We start from the raw sequence: 21344 nt of genomic DNA on the forward strand, positions 1-21344 counted from the left end.
GAGTTAGGAAAGCATGTTCAGTTTCTGTGATAAAACAGCCCTAAAAATAGTTACAACACTGCAATAGTGTGCTTTGCAACATAGTTTAGGCTCCATTTGATTTCAAGACTCAGCAGGTTTTTTTTGTTCATTTTCATTTTGCAGGGACTGTATCCAGAATCTCATGGCATTATTGATAACAACATGTATGATGTACACTTGAACGAGCATTTCTCACTTTCGGGAACAGAAAAATTCAAACCTTCATGGTGGAAGGGGCAGCCAGTAGGTTTATTTCTCATCATGGTATTGCTTTATGTCTAGAGTGGCTCATGTACTGTTATTAAAAAAAACAAAAATAGAATAAAATGCAAAGTTGTGTGATATATTTGCAGTATGTGCTAAATATCCTGTAGGTTTTGTATTATAGGCTGCCTACAAAAACAGTTTGCTTTTTATCAAAGTAAAAGAACTCTTAAAATGATAATTCCAAGACTTAAAAATGTCACTTAATGTTGCAGTTAGTAAAAAAGGCTTAGATATTCTGCCTAGTATCGGGATGGATCTCTTGCCACAGGAAGCCACAGTAAATTTTTGACAGGCTTTTACTGTGTGGTAATTTTTTGCTTCTCTTTTGACAACTAGCTACAAAACTAAATCTGAAAATCTACTTCCAGATTATATCCATTTACAAATACACTTACAAAGTCCAGGCATATAAAAGCAATGAAAAGAATAGCAAAGATCTTAATTTCCAGCAGAATTAACACTTATAGATAATGTATGGCACATTTCATAAAAAAACAACCTACCCTGATTGTACCTATAATTATGATTAATATTATTTATTTACTAGAAATATCAAGCTGTGATAACAGTACAAAATATAAAAAATACACATGTAGTATATAGTGTATTTACTTAGTTTACATTTATATATTTATTTACATGTGTCTGTATGTGTATATATCTCTGTGTGTCCATGTAGTCATGTTTACAGTATACTCAAGTACCCCGGTTTTGGTGCTATTGTTTCATGAAGGATTTCATCAGGTTTGTAAGAGAACCACAGCTGCACTCTTTAAAATGAATAGAAATATTCCCTCTTATAATAAAGTCATATAACTAGAATCCATATCTTTAGAATAGAATAGAATAATTTCAGTTGGAAGGGACCTATAATGATCATCTAGTCCAATTGCCTGACCAATTCAGGGCTGACCAAAAGTTAATGCATGTCATTAAGGGCATTGTCCAAATGCTTCTTAAAAATTGACAAGCTTGGGACATTGGCCACCTCTCTAGGAAGCTGGTTCCTTTACCCTCTTCATAAAGAAATATTTCCTAATGTCAAGCCTGAACATCCCTGACACGGCTTTGAACCATTTTTCCATCTTCGTGATCCATTTCACTGGCATTTACTACAGGAAGAAAGATTACTACTCCTTGCCAGTTACGGAAATACCTATATGATTTTTTCCTAGGCTGAGAATACCCAAGAAATGGCAACATACTGGCTTCGTTGCTACTGATTTTTCTTCAGAATGTGTGTGTAGAAAACAAACCGCTAATGACATATGGTCATTAAGCAACTGTGTGATGTGTGAAAGAAAGAGAAATGCACGCCTGCAGCCCATATTTCTGATGCAATTATGTATTTTTACTTTGGTGATCTGAGGCCCTCCAGCAGTGTAAATGCCATAAAATCATTTGTTTATATCTTTACTCTAGATCTGGCTGACAGCAATGTACCAAAATTTGAAAGCAGGCACCTTCTTTTGGCCAGGCTCTGATGTTCCGATTAATGAAACATACCCCAACTTGTACAGGGTATTCAACAGGTAAGTTTTTACAGGGCTTGTAGTAGATTCCTGAAAATTACTCCTAAAATCCAAATTGCTGTACGACAGTTGAAGGAAATGAAATTTAAGGTTTTTAAACAACAGTCTGAGAGATACGTGCCATGTCACATCATCCTGGTTTTGCCACAGAACTACCAATATTAGTTGAATTTTTCAAAACCATTTAGGGGATTCACAATGAAAAAGTCAAAGGGTACTGTATATTCTGCTCTCCTAGACAGTTCTGAAAGTTTCAGCCAACTGCAAACCTCTCATCTCCCACTAGGAAAGCATCCTATAACTGATTAGTAGCCACTGCTAAGCTGTACCAAGGATTACCATATTTCCACACATAAAATCTACACTTACTATATAGCCCTTTAAAAATACTTGTACCTGAGAATAAGATTTCAGATAACATATACCCTAAGATAATGAACACAAACTTGGAAGCCATGGCAAGAGGATATAAGAGGCAGAAACTAATGGCAAAGAGGATGCAGGACAGGGAAGCCTCTGAAGACTGAAGGAAGATAGGCTCTAGATCAATTCCCTCTGGTCTTGGTTGGGTGTGTGATAATGTGCACACTGCTGCTGAATCATAGTTCTGTATGTTTTCTCTAGTTAATTCACAGGGCACACATGAAAATATAGCAATTACCTTCATAGTATTTTTTTTTCTTATGGACAGCATTGATATTAGTAAATTATTTCTACATTTTCACGATGATTTTAGTAAAGGTCCATGATTCTTCACATTTACAAAAATAATCTAAAGCAATTGTATAACTGTAAGTCTTTATAGTTAACAAAGGATTTGCACTGATGTGTGGGATTGGTACTCAGAAAACATGTGAGTAGTGTAGGTTATTAACATAAAGCTTATGCATGACTTGGGGGGAAGCAAAGTTATTAATGGGTGAATTCCTTCATAGGAGACAAAGCATGGTGTCACAAAGATTTTGCTGAAGACATTACTTGCTTTTAAACTATAAAAGTCCAAGGTTTATACTTGCTGGAAAGAATAAAAATTATTTGAACTTGTACTTCAGGTTTATGTCCAGAAATTGAAATCTTTTTTGCATGCATTTCATTATAAATACATGAGTATGCCACCAACATCACGTTTGTGTTTGCAAAATAAGGATCTGTCTAATCTAACATTAAAAGTGAGTTACATTTGATAAAAAATGAGAGTAATAAAATTGATTGCTGGTACCTTTTTTAGATGGACCATTCTTGAAATCCCAGTCTGTGACTTTACTATGTGACTAGAGTGGACACTTTCTATGTATCTTGGAATTAGAAGGGCTTATCAGAAAAGCCTTGTTAACATTGTTATCTTTTTTCCCCCCCCAGTTCGGTTACATATGAAGAGAGAATTTCAGAAATATTGAAATGGCTTGATTATACCAAATCTGAGAGGTAACACTGGTTGTAAGACTATCACTTAGAAAGGTTTTAATGCTTAGCCACTGAAATTTCTATTGGTGTTTGTGAAATATGGAATCTTCCTCACGATCTCAAATGGTAATTTGCTGAACTTAAGCCTGTTGTATAAGTATTAGCTAACCAGTTGTAAGATAGGATTGTAGATACAAAAGATGAAAAAGTGAGCACGTATCTGAATGGGATGTACTGTTGTATAAGTTTTATTGGTGTGTCTTTTTTCATGGTGCATGGTCTAGAGGAACAGAACGTTCAGTTTCTTGTTTAAATGTATGAATGAGAGACTTTATATGAAAGATTTGGCACAAGAAAGGTTAAATATCTGAAAGTAATTGCAGGCAGTAATTCAGGATGAAAGGTAGATGTCACCACTGACTGTGGTGCTCAAATTTGTGATGTTATCAAGTGAAATCTTTTATATGGTGATTTGTTAACAATTTCCTAATGTATTTACAATTAGGAGATGCTCTTTAGAATCTCACTGCTTAATCAGGAAGAGATCCTTTAGGTGGTAGTTCTGCTTACATCTCAGAAAGGAACAGCTTGCTCTGCTGAGGTCTTGAAGTTTTTCAGTGATTTCTGAATACCAAATAAAGTCACTGGATACTGTTTCTGAAAATTGTTTCTGAAATTGTAGCTTCAAATAGTCCATGTTGATTACTTACAAAACACAGAGGAAACTGAATTATTATATTTTCTGTAGGGGCTTTTCTTAAGTTTTAAAGAAGTTATTCATAATTCCCTTTTAAGTCTCTTTTTTTTTTTTTCTAATGAAAGTATTCTTTTGAAATGTTATCTCCAAATTCTCATAATATCCCATTCTTAATTATTTCTAACTTCAGGCCTGATTTCTATACTTTATATATTGATGAACCAGATTCTTCTGGACATTCATTTGGACCAGTTAGTGGTGGTGTAAGTAGGTTTTGTGTTTTTCTTAGCCTAAATTGCCCTAAAAATGGTGCTGTACTGTGAACTTAACCAACTTAAACATTTGGAGAGTAGATTAAAAATTACTGTGACTGTTTTTTGAAGTTTTATTAAGAACTCTTGCTTGTGGTTGAGCCCATTTTTATGATTCCAACACTGTGTGTGAATCAAAAGAGGTGTAAACCAAACAGACCGGCAGAGAATAATTTCAGATGATATGATTAGCAATAATATTAATGATTATATTTAGACTGAACTTCAAGGTTATTGCCAAGAGGTATTTGGAAACATGTGGCCTGGCAAATCCTTAAAACTCTCTTTTATTTATTCCTAACACTGTACTTCAATGTTTGTTAATTTGTAACTCAAAAATAGTACATTTTTTTCTTGCATGTAGGAAAAAATTCAGTCTTTAAGGAGCTTAGGACTCCTCATATCACCTCACCTCCTTCCTGGAATGATCTTGTTTAATATATTTGAAAATGGTCTTCAGCAAAAGACCTTGTTGCAGTGGACAAGGACAGAAAAACTGATCTTTATCGGATAGCTTTAGGCTCCCTGATTGGAAAGGGAACTCCATGTCTCTTGGTACATAAAGGACTTAAAACCCCATTACTGTATATGCAATTGTATTATTTGCACACAAAACATTCAAGAGAATGCAGCAGAGTTAGGGGGACAAGAAGGGTGCAGGTGCTCAGACATGGAGTCCTCAGATTCAATCAGCTGTCGTTCTGGCTGTAGGACTTACAGCTGTGCCATCTTAGGGAATAGCCATCCTCTGTGAGTGGCTGTAGGGTGGGTTGTGCTGAATTTCTCCTGTATTACTTAAGTGGTGGTTAATGGTTTTCTGTAGGAAGGAGAATGTATACATGAGAGAAGGGCACCATGCTTTCTTGGATGCCCCCCTGGTCTTACAGGCAATACATGCCTGTAAATATTTTTGAAGCACTGCTTATTGTTCATAAAATGACTTGTTCATACTATAATAAAAATTGTATTGAATGTTATAAATCTGATATTTTATATAAATTTTGGAGTGAGGAACAAATTTGATCTGAATGTGTTGATTTTTTTTTTTGTTTCAATAAACATTTTTTGAAGCTCAATTTTTCTAAGGTAATAGAAAAAAAACTATTTGTCACTTTTTAAGTCACATATTCTGTGGTAGAGTAGTGGAATTCCGTGCATCTATATTCTAGTAGTGATGGAAAAAGAAAAGAAGAAACAATATTAAGAAACTGAAAACTGACAGAAAAGCTCACTTTTTTTAGGCTTCTATGATTGTATTTAAGCAAGAACTTGAAATAAGAAAAATTCTAATGAAACTGGTTTATTTCACAGGTAATCAAAGCCTTACAGATAGCAGATCAAGCACTGGGGATGCTAATGGATGGACTTAAACAAAGAAACCTGCACAAATGTGTAAACCTCATTGTTGTAGCTGATCATGGTATATAGTTATTTTTTCAATCTAATTTTACTGAGTCATTATTTTCTTCCTCTGTGTAATATGTGTGCTTACTAGTTTTAATCTATTTTGTAATTCACTGCATCTTCCTTGCCATATATTGTATATAAAAAATAACTGTTTCTATGTTGTCCTTTAGGGATGGAGATGACCTACTGCAGACAGTTAGAATATATGACTAATTACTTCAAACAGATTGATTTCTACATATATGCTGGGCCTGCAGCTCGCATTCGAGCAAGAAATGTTCCAAAGGACTATTTTACCTGTAAGTGTGGACCAATTCTGGGATTGCAAACTCAGTATAACAGGAAATAAATAAATAGGGAAAATGGATAATCAGTAATAATCAACAGAGTGAACAGCTTTCCATTTCCCTTAACCTGGCTTAAACATCCATGGAAGCTGGGAGTTTTTTTGCAAGAATGACCTCTTTAGATGACATTGAAGATTAGAAAAACTTGTTGCAGATGCTGACATTTTCTTGGCATGTGGAAAGTTGAAGTAAAGCTAGTTTTATTGTTTTGAACTGGAACTTCAGGTCTTTTGTAAGTGCATTGCTCTTCATAAATTCCTTGTGCAACATTGACAGAATCAGTCTTTTTGAAGCAATGACTATTTCTAACTCTGTACAAAGTTACAAAATCTGAATCTTAGCACAGTGGAATCCAAGAGTTAGTTGAGCCCTTTGGCTGGTATCTCAAAAGAACAGAAAATTGAAACCATGTGAGCTGACTCTGACTCAGAACAGATACTGTGGTACCAGACTGAGGAAAAAAAAAACCCCAAAACCAAAACATCCCCAAACTTCCTGTATCAAGGAAGTAAATGGAAAGAGGTAAAGCATGGAAGCTCTCTGTTTAGTGAGCATATATATAATTCATAGAGTATTCTAAAAGGTATAATTTCTGCAGATCTCAAATAAGAGATAGGATCCCATTGTATGTTTTACTTATCTTTTCTAATTGTATTTATATTTGTAGGCACAATATTTATAAAGCATAAAGCAGACTTTCCTTGTTTTACATAGAAGACAGTCTAAGTCAGACAGGAGCAGAGTAATAAGCAGTGGAAAGAATAATGGTATTTTGTATATGTCTTAATATAATTTTTGCCTCATTTCTTCTAACAGTCTTACTTTTTCTGAAGGATTTTTCCTTCTGTAAAGTGCTCAGATTTGTTTTTTAAAAAGCTAATGTCAAAAGGTTAAAGTCACTCTTTGAAAATGTAGAAGGTGAAAGTACTAAGACAGACTGGATTTGTCTCTGTGACTGCCACTGGAAGTGGAATACAGGACAAGTGCTCCAGGTCCAGTTTAATGTAAAAAAGCTTATACTTCCAACAGAGGTTAGGTGGGAGAAGAAAATTTGGTTCTGATCATGTGTCAGCTTTAGGTGTAGGCAGTCAGTACCATGACAGCTTTCTACAGTCTGTCTTGATGTACCCAAAGTACTAGGTATTTCCACAGGGTATCACACTGACAGACAGTTACCCTTGGAAACATACCATTCCTACCCCTGGAAGGTTATGGTTACCATAATCTTCACAGGATAATAAAGAAATTCAATTTTACAGACAAAAAACATGTTGAAATTTTTCTCATGAGCCTTTGGACCTTCTGCTGTTTAAATGTATGTAAATTTCTCTTTTCTTTTTAACAGTTGACTCGGAAGGAACTGTTAAAAACCTCACAGTGAGTAATATTTTCATAGTTTTTCCATGTAGTTCCTCTTAATATGAATCTGATCAGAAAGCACAATTTGTGAAAAACTGAGGCTACAGTGCCAGTTTAAATAGTGTCTTGATCCCAGTGTACAATTGCAAGCAGTTCTGGAAGTTATTCAAAGATGGTGCACAAAAGTTTGCCATGGGGAATCTCTGTTCAGAGAAAAAGAGTCTTCTGTACTTCACTTTGAAAAAAGTGGCTGACTTCACGTGGAGAAAGAAGAGTGTATCTTTATTATAGAACAGAATACAACACAGAGATGCTTTAGGTAATAGGTATCTGTTAGCTCTGGACCACAAGTGTTGCACCCACACTACGTTAAAGCAACTTTACCACAAAACAGATAATGACACTGTAGAGCACATTGCCGCAGGGTGTTGTAGAGGCTAGAAATATAAATAGGAAGGAAGTATTTTAGACAAATTAATGGGGGACAGGCCTGTAAGGGCTATTAAATGTGATCCACAAGCAACCTCTGACTTAAGAAGCCTAGAGAAAACTGAGCAGGTACAAGAAAGAAGGTTCATTCAATACTTCAGTTGTTCTTACAAACTTTAAGTATCTGATTCTAGAAATTCTGGAGATCTGAATGGACACAGAGTACTAGGCAAGATTAACCTTTGGCATGAGGCAGTATGGCTATTTGAGGATCTTTTATGACATTTCACTTAGGTAACCACAGAACTTTCAGGTATGCTGTACTACCACTGGGCCTCATACCAGTAGTTCTGCTTGGATCTCTGCCATGCTGTATGGATATAGACTTCAGGGCAGGTGCAAGCTTGTTGGTGTCTCCCGTGTAGACCATTGCTCCTTGTGGGTACACTCCGTGACATCTGAGCTCTGAAGGGTGCAAACAAGAGAGTACAGAACAGAGGGCAAAACATGGAAGACCAAGCCTATTTCTATTAAGGAAAGGTGATAATGCATTTTTTTCTTATACTTTTTTAGATAGGTAATTCGCTGGCTCTTTTTTTCTTTTTTTTTTTCTTTTTTAGTGTTCAAGATATACATTATTACTTGTAGGATGAATGTGGTGGGCAAACTAAAATGCTTGTAGGAAAGCTGTCTTTTTTTTATTTATTTGCATTTATGATTTACAGTGAGTTAAACATTTAAACTGCTTGCTCTCTGTGTATTGTCATAGTTTTCCCTTCTTTCCTTCATTGCCAGTTTTTTTTCTATTCTGTGACTAGTCCTAGTTCAAGCAGTGGACAGATGTTCTGATAGTTTTAGAATAAATTCTATCAGCTTGGAAAAATTCTGAGCTGTTTCAGCTGCGTATATTTCTGATAAACCACCACTAGAGGTCTTCCTTTAAACTGTTGAACAGCTCAGTTGTGCAATATTGCAGGTAGCTTTTGCCTGCCACTGAAGTCCAAAAGGCAGTGATTTTTTACTTTTTTAATTTTTTTTTCTTGATTATGAATACCTAAGAACACGTCCCTTATTCCCCAGCATCCAAAGCAGAGGTGAGAGTAGTATATCCGTGGTTGGGAATAGCAGAAGGAGCTTTTTCAGTGTTACATCCCCTACGCCATCGTGTGATGTGGAGCCTGTCATATTCAAGAGTGTATGTGAGGGGAACAGCACAATTTGCATGTTCTCAACTCTAGTTGAAACTGCAACTGCTAATAGTTACAGAGATGTAACAGTAACATCTGTGTCTTACAGGAATAGCCTAGTATCAGGATACTTCCGCTTCCCCTTTCTGTTCATAAATAGTGTATTTTGTCCCTTTCATGTTCTTAGAACAAGAGTTTTGGGCAGAGAAGGGAGTTGTATATTGTATATTAATTGCTAATCAATGGACATAAAGTCATAATGTACGTTGATTTCCTTAATTTTCCTTTTAATTAGATTATCCTTTGTAGAATGACCTCTCCTGAGCTAGCAAACCCATTGAATCCTTATTTTTCATGCTCCTGGATTTCACTGTGCTTCTTTGGTGACTGTTCAGGCACATTTACTCTCATTTCACATTAATGTCATTCTGTATAGAATATACAATTCTAGTACTTAGAGGTGAAAATGTCAGATCAGACTCCAAGTATGCTATAGTTTGGACAGTTGGTGTGGTAAAACTTTTTTTTTGGGGGGGTGGTTTACCCAGCTTCATAGCTGCTCTTCCCTCAGCGTTTTAGATGTTCTGTGTTGTCCCAGTGCTGGATTCCTGATCAGGAGCAACACTTCTGAAACATTGCCATGATGCTTGCAGCCAGCTGGAATGGCTACTGATGGCCACATGTAGTTAATCTTTGCAGTATCTCATATGGTTGTCATTAGGCTCTCAATGCCAAACTCATTCATGGCATGCCTGCTAACACAATAGTTACAATAACACATTAAATGTGGATGTGAAATCTAAGGCTTTTAGCTAACAGCTGAGCACTGGACATTTACATGGCATAAGAGTACATGTTCAGCCTTGAAACGAAAACCCTAGACTGTGCTATGTTACGTGTACTTTGTTTTCTTTGTTATTTTGTGAATGGTAAAGTATAGAAGGTGACAGAAATAAGCTGCTCAGGAAATTTCTCTTGTAAAGTGTAATCTTATATACTAGATGCCAGTGACCTTAGTATGGACATACAGACTAAATGCTACTACTAAATATCTTTCACCCTTAGGAGTATTTTACCACAGTATTTGTGAACTTGCTATACATGTTATAGCAGTATATTTTCAAACTGTTCCAAAAAAAGCTGCTTTTTTCCTCCATTGCTTCTTGGGCCAAAAATGAGATCTGCAGGTTATCCAAGAAGCTATCTGTGAATAATATGCTTTCTGCTTTTATTCCTGTCACTAAGATGCTTGTGATAATGTTGAATGGTGGGTTTATTTTTATGCTGAGCAAAGCTCATGACTGAGCTCTTTCCTTTTGCACAGTGCAAAAGATCCCCTCAGCACTTCAAGCCTTATCTGACGCCTGACTTGCCAAAACGATTCCACTATGCTAACAATATTCGTATTGATAAAGTTCATCTTTTGGTGGATCGACAGTGGCTGGCTGTGAGGTAACTTAATTTATGTGACTGTTACCTTATCTTTTTCATCCCATTCTCATCCTTTTAATTTCCTTCAGATGCCTCATTTCATATTTTGTTTTAGACTTGTTACATTTCCATGTTCTTATGTTTAAAATCTTATTATATGTAAAAAGAATGCATTATTAGTGTGATTCAAATCTTAAGTCTAATAAAAGAATAATCATCACTCCAGATCAAAGTTTTACAGGAAAAAAAAAGGAAGAAAAAAGAAAATAAATGAATACTACACACAAAAAGTCTCAAAAATATTGCAATTAAAATTGTTATACAAAGCCTTCCCAGTATCTCGCCCTTTTCCTGGTGTTACAGTCACTCTTCCACCACTTCTGGGTCCTAAGGTTGATGGCTTCAATGTGGTGAATGTGTGGATATGGCAGTAATCATCATTATGAGTCCTTCATCGGGAGAATATTATGATGTTTCTTCTTCCTTGCTCTGTGATCTGAATGGAGTCCTTCCTATATGTATGCTAACACTACAACTTGCTTATTCTTCACTGGCCTGCAAGTTAGCATTACACCTCAGTTCACTAGATATGATGCATTCTGCACGTGTTAGATATTTGTTCTTTATTCTCTTTTTTACCTCTAAGTCTGGCTTTGCTCAGTTCCAGATCTGTATTTCCTTAATTGATCATCAGTGAGCTGTTTTTAGCCTTGGGGTCTCACAGAATAACTAGTCGTTACTGCTGCCTGTGCAACAACGATGTCTTTGCTGTGCAAAGATAAGCTGATAACAAGTTAGACATAACCACCTTGTCATTAAAAAAAATTGCTGTAAGAGCTAACCAATAAAAAAATAGCAGGTCAAGAGGAGTTCAGAGAAGTCTTAGTCCTCTGAGGCTTTGAAAACTCAATGCGAAGCCTGTGGTGTTAGTAGCAATACTGTATATACTGAGCTACAGCATTGCAGTAGGAGGAGCATGGGCTGACTTGGAATTTCAAGACTATTCAAATAATAGAAAATGCCTGATCAGTATATGACTTGATTGTTTTGATGCAACCAAATAATTGTCCTGGACATATAAAAATAGATGCCCACTGAAAAATCTCATACTCACGCTTTTAAAAATTGTGCTTAGATGTTCTTGTGCCTCTGAAAACAGGATACATGTGCTTGACAGCTGTGCATTGGATCAGTATGGGATGACTATCTCTTTGTCTTTCCATGTATCTCAGCAACGGGTAAATTAAAACAAGTGTTAGTCATTATAAATCAGACTATTCTGGCATGTTGTTAGTTCTATAACACACACATCCACATCTCTCCTTCACCCTTTAGAACCCGTGATGAAAATGCACTGTCTTGTAAGGCAAAATCACTTGCAGTCTTATTTGTATTGTTCCACAGAGGCTAACAGCAGAGGTCTCCCATTAGAAGTTTTCTGTTAAAAAGCAGATGCCACAGAACATAACTGAGGAAATCTTCCTAAACAGATTACACATACTCTGCAAATTCTAGCTAGGTGAAAGCTTCAGTTCAAAAATCATGATTTTTTCAATTTATTTTTTAAACATTGATTCACTGTACACTCAGTAGCTACCTAGAACTATTTATTTCTGTCCATAGGTATCTGTTACAGGAGAAGAGGTCTTCATATATGTGAACACTGGATGAGCAAAAAGTACTACAGTATAATGCCAGAGTCAGTTCTTAAGACATGATCCCAAGTCCAGTGAGTCAGGATGACTATTATGAACTGGTTCTATTTGTGCCATTTTTATTTACACTATTTCATGGTTTTTCCTTAGGGATGGAAGTTACACATTTTGTGATAGGGGTAACCACGGCTATAACAATGAATTTAAAAGTATGGAGGTAAGATGATTTTGATTCAAGTCTTGCACCTTCTTATATAGAGAATCATGATGTGCTAGGTAAACCACCAGAATAGAATAGATGATACTTATTGCAGTGTAATATTTCTTCTGTGTCACCCAGACATAAACTGTGGACAAATACTGGGGCCACATATTCATATTTCCTTTCATTGATGTGTATGAGGCCTGCTTCCTTGAGATCCTGTAGTAAAACTTGTTTGGACTCACTTTAGCTCCATGGAGCCACATAGACCACAGTAAACAGGATAGTATGTTTAGCTATGAGACGCTGAATTATTTCATTCTTTCATTCTTCTACTGAAGCAATGAATGAAAAATCTCCGTAGGATCTGGGAGTTCAGTTTTGCACCTGAAAGCCTGTGTGCTCAAATAAACTCAATCTCACTGTCTCTGCTTCTCTTACAAGACTTATTCTTTTCATCAGAGAAAAGAAGTCATTAGTATAACCTGAATGTTAGTATAGCCTGTATTGCAGTTTCATCTCATTTTCACTTCTGGTTACAATGAGAGTATTATGAGGTCTTGAGCGTTTGGTTTTTCGTATACTTTATGTGATGTGAACCTGTAAGTAAGGTCAAGCATGCCACTACTAGTCCCCTATTCTGTGCCTGAGAATCAGATTCTTCTAGATCTTCACAAGTATATTAAAACCATATGTCAATATACTGATTAGAATGGTGCTGAATATTTGTATGCAAAGAAAAGGTAAATTTTGGTTACCATAGAAACCTTAATCATAAATAACTTTATGCTGGTGGCACAATGACTGAGGAAGATTTTTTTTTCTTTATAAAGGAGCAAAATATCTTAATGTTGTCCTTTTAAAATAAATTAAAAATTCCTTTTCTATTATGAGAATATAAGAATATTCTTTTAGAACAGATCATTGTCATGCTTTGTTGTGTTTCCTGTGTCTTACAGCAGCTCAGGAGGCTTATAAAGTAGTAGAAATAATGTAGGACTGTAAGTAGCTATCAGTGTTCTGCCACAGTGCTTGCAGACCCCAGCAAGGCCTGCCCAGCACTACATTGTACCATTGATGGTACTGATGCAGGTCTCTGCTGAGCTTGGGATGGGTCTCTGCAGTTCCCTGCTCCTTGCTTTAGCCATGGCTATAGGCTTTTCAGCGACCCAAAGACTTTTGAAAATGCAACATGTATTAAAACAAACTCCACCCACCACCACCATTGCTTATATTTCTGTCTCAATATTAGCCTTTAGATAGGATGTGCCTGTGTCATAACTCTTCACTTCTTGAAATGGCATTGCTACTAGCTGTTGCAATGAAAACATAAAAATGTGTGAATTTGAAACATAACAAACAATTTTTGTAAGTAGGCATCAAAGTATTAAAGAACATATCCCCTCCCTGATTCATTCCAATAGTTCAAAGTATCCTGAGAAATGACTTTGTTTTGCATTTTTCTTCAAATTATATGCAATGGCAAAATTTTCCTTCTTTACCAGAACAATCCTGTATTTTAGCTTTTATGACTGTGAAAATACTTTTTTGTACCAGGGTCCCTGTTTCTGTAAAGTGCAACTGAATTTTTTTTTTTTGATTCCTTTAGATAACAACTTTTGTTTTATTACAATCTAGGCTATATTCTTAGCATATGGCCCAAGCTTTAAAGAGAAAACAGAAGTGGATGCTTTTGAAAACATTGAGGTTTACAACCTTATGTGTGGTGAGTAGAAACAATCCAGTACTTTAGATATTAAACCAATGGTGTTTTCAAATACCAGTGAGCTAAAAGAAGGGTAACAAAAAATTGAGTGAATTCATTCAGAAGCTAGGTTTTTCACACAGAACACTGAAGCTCTGTGCTTTTGTCTTCTGTACAGTGCTAAAAGTTTAACTGCCAAATATTATTCTGATTTGAAGGTTGTTTCTGATTGCAAAAGTATTCCACTAAAGAAACAGAGAAAAGTGCTCCTGCCCCATGGGCTTGCTGTTGAAATGATACCTGTGGGATAAGAATCTCGTAGAGAGTTATCATTCTTGTTCATAACTTAAGATGGACCATTGCAGTCCCAGCAGTGAGCATTTAGGAAGCATGCGCCTCAGAAAATATGGATTAAGGCATTGCACAAAAATGCAACAGGCTAATACGCTTCACAATGTGATGCATTTGTAGTCACATTTGTACTCTGCATTAAATCATCTAACCTTATGAATATTATGGCTTTGTATAAAAAAAAATACTGTTGATATTCAAATACATAATTACCAAATCTTGATGCAGTGGAAGATAGCAATGAACTTTCATACCTAGAAAATTGCAAGTTGATGGTAGCAGTTACCATAATGGTTTAGATAATGGAATAAGCTATCTCTTCTATAGTTAGAATGAATGCATAGAATTGCAAAGATAATGACTTTTAAAAATGCCATTTTAGTCTTAAAATATGTTTTCAATTTCAAATGTTTAAACAGATTTGCTTCATATAACACCAGCACCAAACAATGGAACACATGGCAGCTTGAATCACCTCTTAAAAAAACCTTTTTACATTCCTTCACATGCAAAAGAAAACTCATCTCCTTCTTCATGTCCAGTTTCCCATCTGATTCCCGTACATGACCTGGGATGCACATGCCTGGGTGTAAGTAGGGGCTTCTGGGTTTTTTTAATCGTCTTTGTCAACTGTATTGTCTTTTCTTTGGTTTTCTAAACTATGATTTCATTCTGAATGATTGTCATGTTTTACAGATAGTAGATGAGTCAGTACTAAACGAGAGGTTAAATCTGACCACAGAAGAAAGTAAGTAGCAAGGAATTAAATGAACAGCAATATTTTAAAATCTATGCCCAGTTTAGATTTTACATTATTGGTTTCAGTGGGAATTTTTGCAATGTTAATTACAATTTAAAGTGAAGTAGGAAAACCAAGTCAGAAGCATAACTTTTTTTCTTTTTTCTTTGCATTTCTTTAAAAATTGCTAACTGATACTGTTATAGCAACATTTATGCATAGGAATTGGATCTGATTCCCATTAAAATCTCAGAAAAAAACATACAGGTTTCAGTGGTCTTTGGAAAAAGCCTGAGCACTTACAGGCTATATAGAATAACACTTGTTCCCCACCTTGTAACCATAACTTTGCTTTGTGTGCTTTTTTATGGGCTTTCTGGAAATCTTAGCAAGTGTTATAATGCTTCCTAGCCAAATAAGATGTAAATTTCACTTTACTGGCACGATAAGTTAAAAAGATTTATATGGGTATTAAATTGCATAAAACTAAGAATTTGCAAGTCTGATACTTACATTGACTTTTTTACGTTAAACAACATAAAAACTATTTTCTACATTTTTTTATTTCACTCAAACTAAAATCTTAAAGAAACATACACCTGTGTTTACTGTAGGGTTTATTTGTATTTGTTAATGTTTTAATTTACATTTTTTCTCTACTCCCTTAAACCTTTGTGCCACCCAGGATGTTATAGAGGAATGAATTAATAATTATTGTTTAAATTCTAGTACAGAAGGCAAACTCATATCATTTGCCATATGGGAGACCCAAAGTTCTTCAGGAGAACAATATCTACTGCCTCCTTTCTCATCATCAGTATGTGAGCGGATACAGCTATGATATCTGGATGCCACTGTGGACTGCATACACTGTGAATAAGCCTGTAGGTTATCAAATACCCATACTATTCTTAAGTATGTAATATAATGAATTGAAAATGTGGTTCATTCATCAGGAATTCTGGTTAAGGACTGATTGATATCATGTGACTAAGGCCCTTATATCTGAAAAAGAAAAAATGTCTTTGATATGTTTTTAATTTCAACTATCTTAATATATTGTTTAAAAAATAGGAATGGCCACCTGTTACTGACACAAACAATATAGAAGAATAGAGCTACTTGCTGGTGAGCTGGTTCCATTAAGCCTATAATAGTTCCATTAAGTTCTGTAAATGGGATAAGCTGTCAGGGCAGGACTCCAACTTGTCTGTCATTCCTGAGGAAAAGCAGGCTGTGATTTCCAAAATCAGCAACTTTTAAGCTTTTATATGTATATCATGATCTTTCTGCACTTAACAAACCTTTGTACAGCTCTCCAAGACAGTTTGTACTAATGCATATTTCTCTGTGTTCTGTTTATTTGCTCCCTATCATGCTATATAATTTCTGAAAAATATAATTATAGCTGAATGAACCTCTGAGAGTGCACAAGTGTATGGCTCTGAAACACACAGAATTTTCAGGGTCAGTAAACTAGTGGACATTCATGGGTTTGTTTCCTCCTATAATTTTGACCTTTTTTCTAAGTCGCCCTGAGGAAATAACTTTTACATTGATTTTTCTGTCTGAAAGGAACTGTTATTGATGTCTACATAATTTCTTATTTTATTACTATAAATATGGGGAAATTATTTTAATCACATATATGCTGCTAGAATGTCAATATTTCAGAAAGTTTTATTCCATCCTTTCTACTGATTTTTCACAATCTGAGTGAAAGATCATGAATCCAGCCCTAAGAAGGCTCCTAGTCATGTGAAACAAATGTCCATGTCAACAAAGATTTGTTTTACTTCGTCATGTTTGAAGATCTGTTCTTATAGCTTACTATGAAAGTGAATTACCATAATGAAAACCAGGTAATTGTAGGCAGATTTTTTTCTGATTTTGCTTTAAAAGGATTAAAAAGTCTCGCTAGAGTTGGAGCCTTTCTAATATTTCAGCACCAGCAGAAAAAATCTCAATAAAAGCAAGTAACTTTTCAGACATTTTCCTTTGTTGGAAACCAAATTCTTAATTGGAAAAGAAGTGTATAAAGAAAGTTCTTGCCCGATATAACATCTAAATCAACAGAAATACGTATTTGTGGGAGTTTCTTATAGTGGTTTATGCAACATTGTGGGAAGCAGCAAATGATTGAAACTAAAGTATTAGAGCGTATATTTCACAGCAGACTCTAACACAATGATGTATGTTTTCTATAGAAAGGATAGGAAAGAATAAATTTCCTCTGTAATACTCTCACAGTCACAATGGTGAAAGGCCGTCAGTGTCAGAGCTCACTCACTGACTTACCTCATAGAGTCAGCTGACATAATACCTTATAGAGTAAGCTGACATAATGATTTTTTATTACAGCATGTACTAATCAGGAGAAAAAAGCTTTATAAATTATAACAGCAGTGGAAGTACGGAGGGATAGAGCTGGCTAAAATACTTGGGAATGACAGAAAATTGCAATTTCTACAGAATTTTTATTGCATCCTAGGTATTTATGATGTGAATAAAGTCGGTGCAGTGATTTACACAATTTGTGAGGTGGGGCATTTATGGTCATTAGGTAGCTATAAAGAAAGGCTTAAACAATAAAATCGATCATGCAGGCTGGAGTTCTGCTGGTTTTGTGTGATTTCAAAGTTCTGAAACTGGGCTGGCCATTCAAGCCCACACAGACTTATTGTATCTGCATGTGATATCAGAATCAGGGTTATTATGAATAGTATATAGTTACAGTTCTTAAATAAATGATGTCAGATAGAGTTTTGGTTACTTAGTATTCTCAGTCAAAGAAAAATTTAAGATTGAAGGACATTTATTTTCTTGAGGTTCTATATTCGTCTGCCAGGGAGGAAGGCAGATTATCTTGCAAAAAGATAGTCCCTCCACCTGCCTGCAGACACTTGTAGAATTTAAACAGTTTTGCTGTGTAGAATCACTAAAGTTTACTGTAAAAATATATTAAAATGTGTAACAATCCAATCTATCCTGCAATGGGATGAAAACAGCAATGAGACTTGTATAAAACATTGGGATTTTTGGAACTAAAGCTCAGTGCACTGGAGATTATGGGAGTTTTGTTTTTTGCGGTTTAGTATTTTTTCTTCTTGACTACTGAAAAAAGATTCCTGGAGGTGGCTGAAGTTGACATGACAGACCACGGCAGGTGCTGAAAGTCTGTAATGCAGATAGTTCATGCTTCTTGACATTAATTACTAGCTCATCAAAAGACAATAACTTGCATCAGAAAAGGTCACGCATGATGTGATAGGCAAAGCCATTTTTTAGTTGTAACTGTTTCTTTCAAAAGACATAATGGTTCTTTGACCTGAAAGACAAGGAGACAAAGGGCTAAAACTGTTGAATTGGTGATGAATGTTTTTTTTCTGACTGATGTTTTGAGGCAGTTGTTATCACTGTCAGGATCTCATTTCTTAATAAATGAGCACTTTCAACACCTTCTTTGAGAATCATTCTATTCTTGTTGACAAATGATCAAAAATATCTTATCCCTCTATTTTGAGGAAAAGAAACAAAGAGAAGTTGTAGCAGCGAGTGTTCACAGAGCATTAGCAATATGTCTTTCGATCTGGGGTTGCATTAACTGTTGATCTCATTGTATTGCAAGATGACACCGACAGCCATTCTCATCTCTCAACAGCTTTTGATATTGTTTACTTTCTGACTTGTAGATCCTTGAAAAAACAAGCTGAAATAGTCTTGAGTTGTTGCTTTTTCATTATTTTGAGAGTTCGTAGGTTCATTATGAATTCTTATTTCTTCACTTGGAGAATTTTTTCCTGTAATGTCCAATGGAAATAGCCATGAGCAGCCTTCATTTCCTAAACATATGGGAGTGTTTGTGAAAATACAGGTTATATGATGTATTACATATGTGATGGACAGCCAGCTCTAAAACACTGTCCCCTCTGGCCTTGACAGTTGGATTAGAGCTCATAGATCATGTACTTAGTTTCAGGAAACGTGATGTAATAAGACAGTTGAATGTTGTCCTCATCACTTCATATTGAAGAAAATGTGAATGCTATTAATAACCCAGATTCATTATGTAAGCCAAAAATAGATTCCCTGCTGTATTTGGATAACATTAAGTGTGACTGTGGTATTTACTGAGAATAATGAAGCTTTCTTCAGGACAATTCTTGGCATATTTACTCAGACCTTTGTTACTTTGATTCAGGTTTCCCTTCAGAGACCATAAAGAAGTTGAAGCCATTCATTGTTGAATATCACAGCTCAATTACTAAGTTTAAAATATTGGTTTCTTCAGTGACCCTGATCCATTAATCTTGCCTTATTGATTTGGACACTAGAAAGGACAAATTGCTCAAATGAATTGGATGTCAGTTTTGTATTGGGATTTACATGTGGCTGACAATGACAGCTTATCTGCTTAGGTGGCAAAGGCAGTCTTTTGTCTTTTATATTTCATTCTATGTGGTGTATATATATTTTCCATTAATATACAACCTGACCATAATATGGGCATCTACAAGAATTTTTATAAAAGTAAGTAAAGAAATTAAATCAAGGGGTATAAAGATGCATGAGAAGAAAGTTCCAGTTCTTTATTTCTGCTCAATTTTAACCAATCAAAATAAACAATGTACCAAAAATCAATGTTTAACTATCATTTATAAAGGTATAAAGCAAATAAATACATTCCGTTCTTACCAAAATGAAAATAAATTACATGTAAATAAGTATGAAAAGGAAAATGCAGTTAAACATGGAAAAGCATATTCTGATGTTTCAGTTAACGTTATGGTAAAATTATGGTAAAGGTTACAGAAAATGTTATAGAGAAAAAAGTAAAGGTTATAGAAAAAATTATATGAATTAGAATCACTTTTGGCTTGATTTTAGCTAGTGTGCATGTTAACATGTTTCATTGAAGTTAGTGAAGCTGACCAGTAAAATGTACTGAATTTATTATGAATTTGTTTAACCTTCACTCTTTAGCAGCACACACTCTTATTATGGAGACAGCATCCTCAGATGCTAAGATGAGGTGATAGTGTCATCTTTATAGGCTAGCTGCTTTTCAGGAGGATGTGACATCAAGTTTGTGTTTCCAGAAATATGTAAAATTGGTGAATGAGCCAAACTTGTCACCTGTTTTTGCCTAAGGTATAACCTTATTTTGCTACTACAATTTTACATGCTGCATAAGGATTTCCCTGAATTACCTAAAAACAGAAGTAGAGGAAAAACACTAGGCAGAAAACATCAGTGTCTATTACTTGCATTGACCTGATTCACTATGAAAATAGAAGATTCAATGAAGTCTGTTCTAGAAAGTTATAACCGTACAAAGCATTGGGTTAGCCACAGCCGTGGGTGTAATATTTTTTTTTTCCCTTTTCACAGGAAAACACATCTCTTCCTCCCACTGTTTCAGACTGTCTGCGGGCTGATGTTAGAATCCCTGTTGCTCAGAGCCAAAATTGTTCCGACTACCCAGCAGGGCTGACCTTCACCCGCAGTTTCCTCTATCCTCCCAGTGAGCATGGTTCTTTTTATAGCTAGAGCTTAGAAAGTCTTAATCAGCTGGATGTGGGTTTATGTTTAAGCATATACCCAAACACCAAAACAAACTTCTTTGGATCAGCGTGTTGGGCAGAAAAAGCTTTCCAGTGTTTGTAGACTGACCAAAAGCAGGGCAACTTGTATCTAAATATTTTCAGTTTAGAACATTCAAGTTTTTTGTTAAAAAATGGAATAACTTGACTGAGATGAAAACTAGTTGGAAAGATGTAAAGGGTTGGACTGAGTGGCTCTTTCTCTGTATGAATATTCATTTCCTATTGTCAATTTTGATAATTACTTTATTGAAGAGATTCTACAAACAAATGTGGAGATATGTTTGCAGTGGGAACATACACTCAAGCTCAAATGTAAAATGTAATTGAATTACATGTACCTGCAATGTATAGTGACATGAATCAAATTTGTCTTTGTATAGTATTTCATTAATTTACACTTTGTTCTTTTATACAGACTACAATTCATCTGCTCTTGAACAGTATGATGCCTTACTCACCAGCAATATTGTTCCCATGTATGGAGCTTTCAGAGGTAGGTTGCAAAGTTTTGATTAATTTTCTGTAATTATATTTCTGGATTTGATAAAGTTATGACAAAGATTTAAAAACATTAATGCATGGCCTGCAGTATATCCGGATCTTATGTAAATATATTTAAAACTTTTTAAAAGTAGATGTCTGAAATTTCAAAATGCATTTATGTAAGTTAATTAAATTTTTTTGTATAGTCCTG

The 21344-nt window shown here is 35.2% G+C and overlaps 1 protein-coding gene across 3 annotated transcripts in view; it reads left to right on the top strand.

Annotated features, from left to right (window-relative positions):
• The window catches only part of ENPP3 (ectonucleotide pyrophosphatase/phosphodiesterase 3), a 42832-nt gene that overhangs the window by 15945 nt on the left and 5543 nt on the right, over window positions 1-21344 (top strand). For 2 of the 3 annotated variants that reach the window (XM_005230127.3, XM_027795909.2), the window contains exons 8-22: window positions 145-264; window positions 1711-1820; window positions 3180-3245; window positions 4112-4184; window positions 5544-5652; window positions 5810-5938; window positions 7332-7363; window positions 10286-10413; window positions 12198-12264; window positions 13888-13975; window positions 14725-14894; window positions 15002-15053; window positions 15774-15928; window positions 20436-20568; window positions 21066-21143. In XM_005230127.3, coding sequence (XP_005230184.2) covers window positions 145-264; window positions 1711-1820; window positions 3180-3245; window positions 4112-4184; window positions 5544-5652; window positions 5810-5938; window positions 7332-7363; window positions 10286-10413; window positions 12198-12264; window positions 13888-13975; window positions 14725-14894; window positions 15002-15053; window positions 15774-15928; window positions 20436-20568; window positions 21066-21143 — 1510 coding nt within the window. The remainder of the gene's footprint in view (window positions 1-144; window positions 265-1710; window positions 1821-3179; window positions 3246-4111; window positions 4185-5543; window positions 5653-5809; window positions 5939-7331; window positions 7364-10285; window positions 10414-12197; window positions 12265-13887; window positions 13976-14724; window positions 14895-15001; window positions 15054-15773; window positions 15929-20435; window positions 20569-21065; window positions 21144-21344) is intronic. The other variant, XM_027795907.2, reaches the window with a different exon arrangement.

The sequence above is a fragment of the Falco peregrinus genome, chromosome 7 (genome assembly GCF_023634155.1).
Source record: "Falco peregrinus isolate bFalPer1 chromosome 7, bFalPer1.pri, whole genome shotgun sequence".
Taxonomy (NCBI): domain Eukaryota; kingdom Metazoa; phylum Chordata; class Aves; order Falconiformes; family Falconidae; genus Falco; species Falco peregrinus.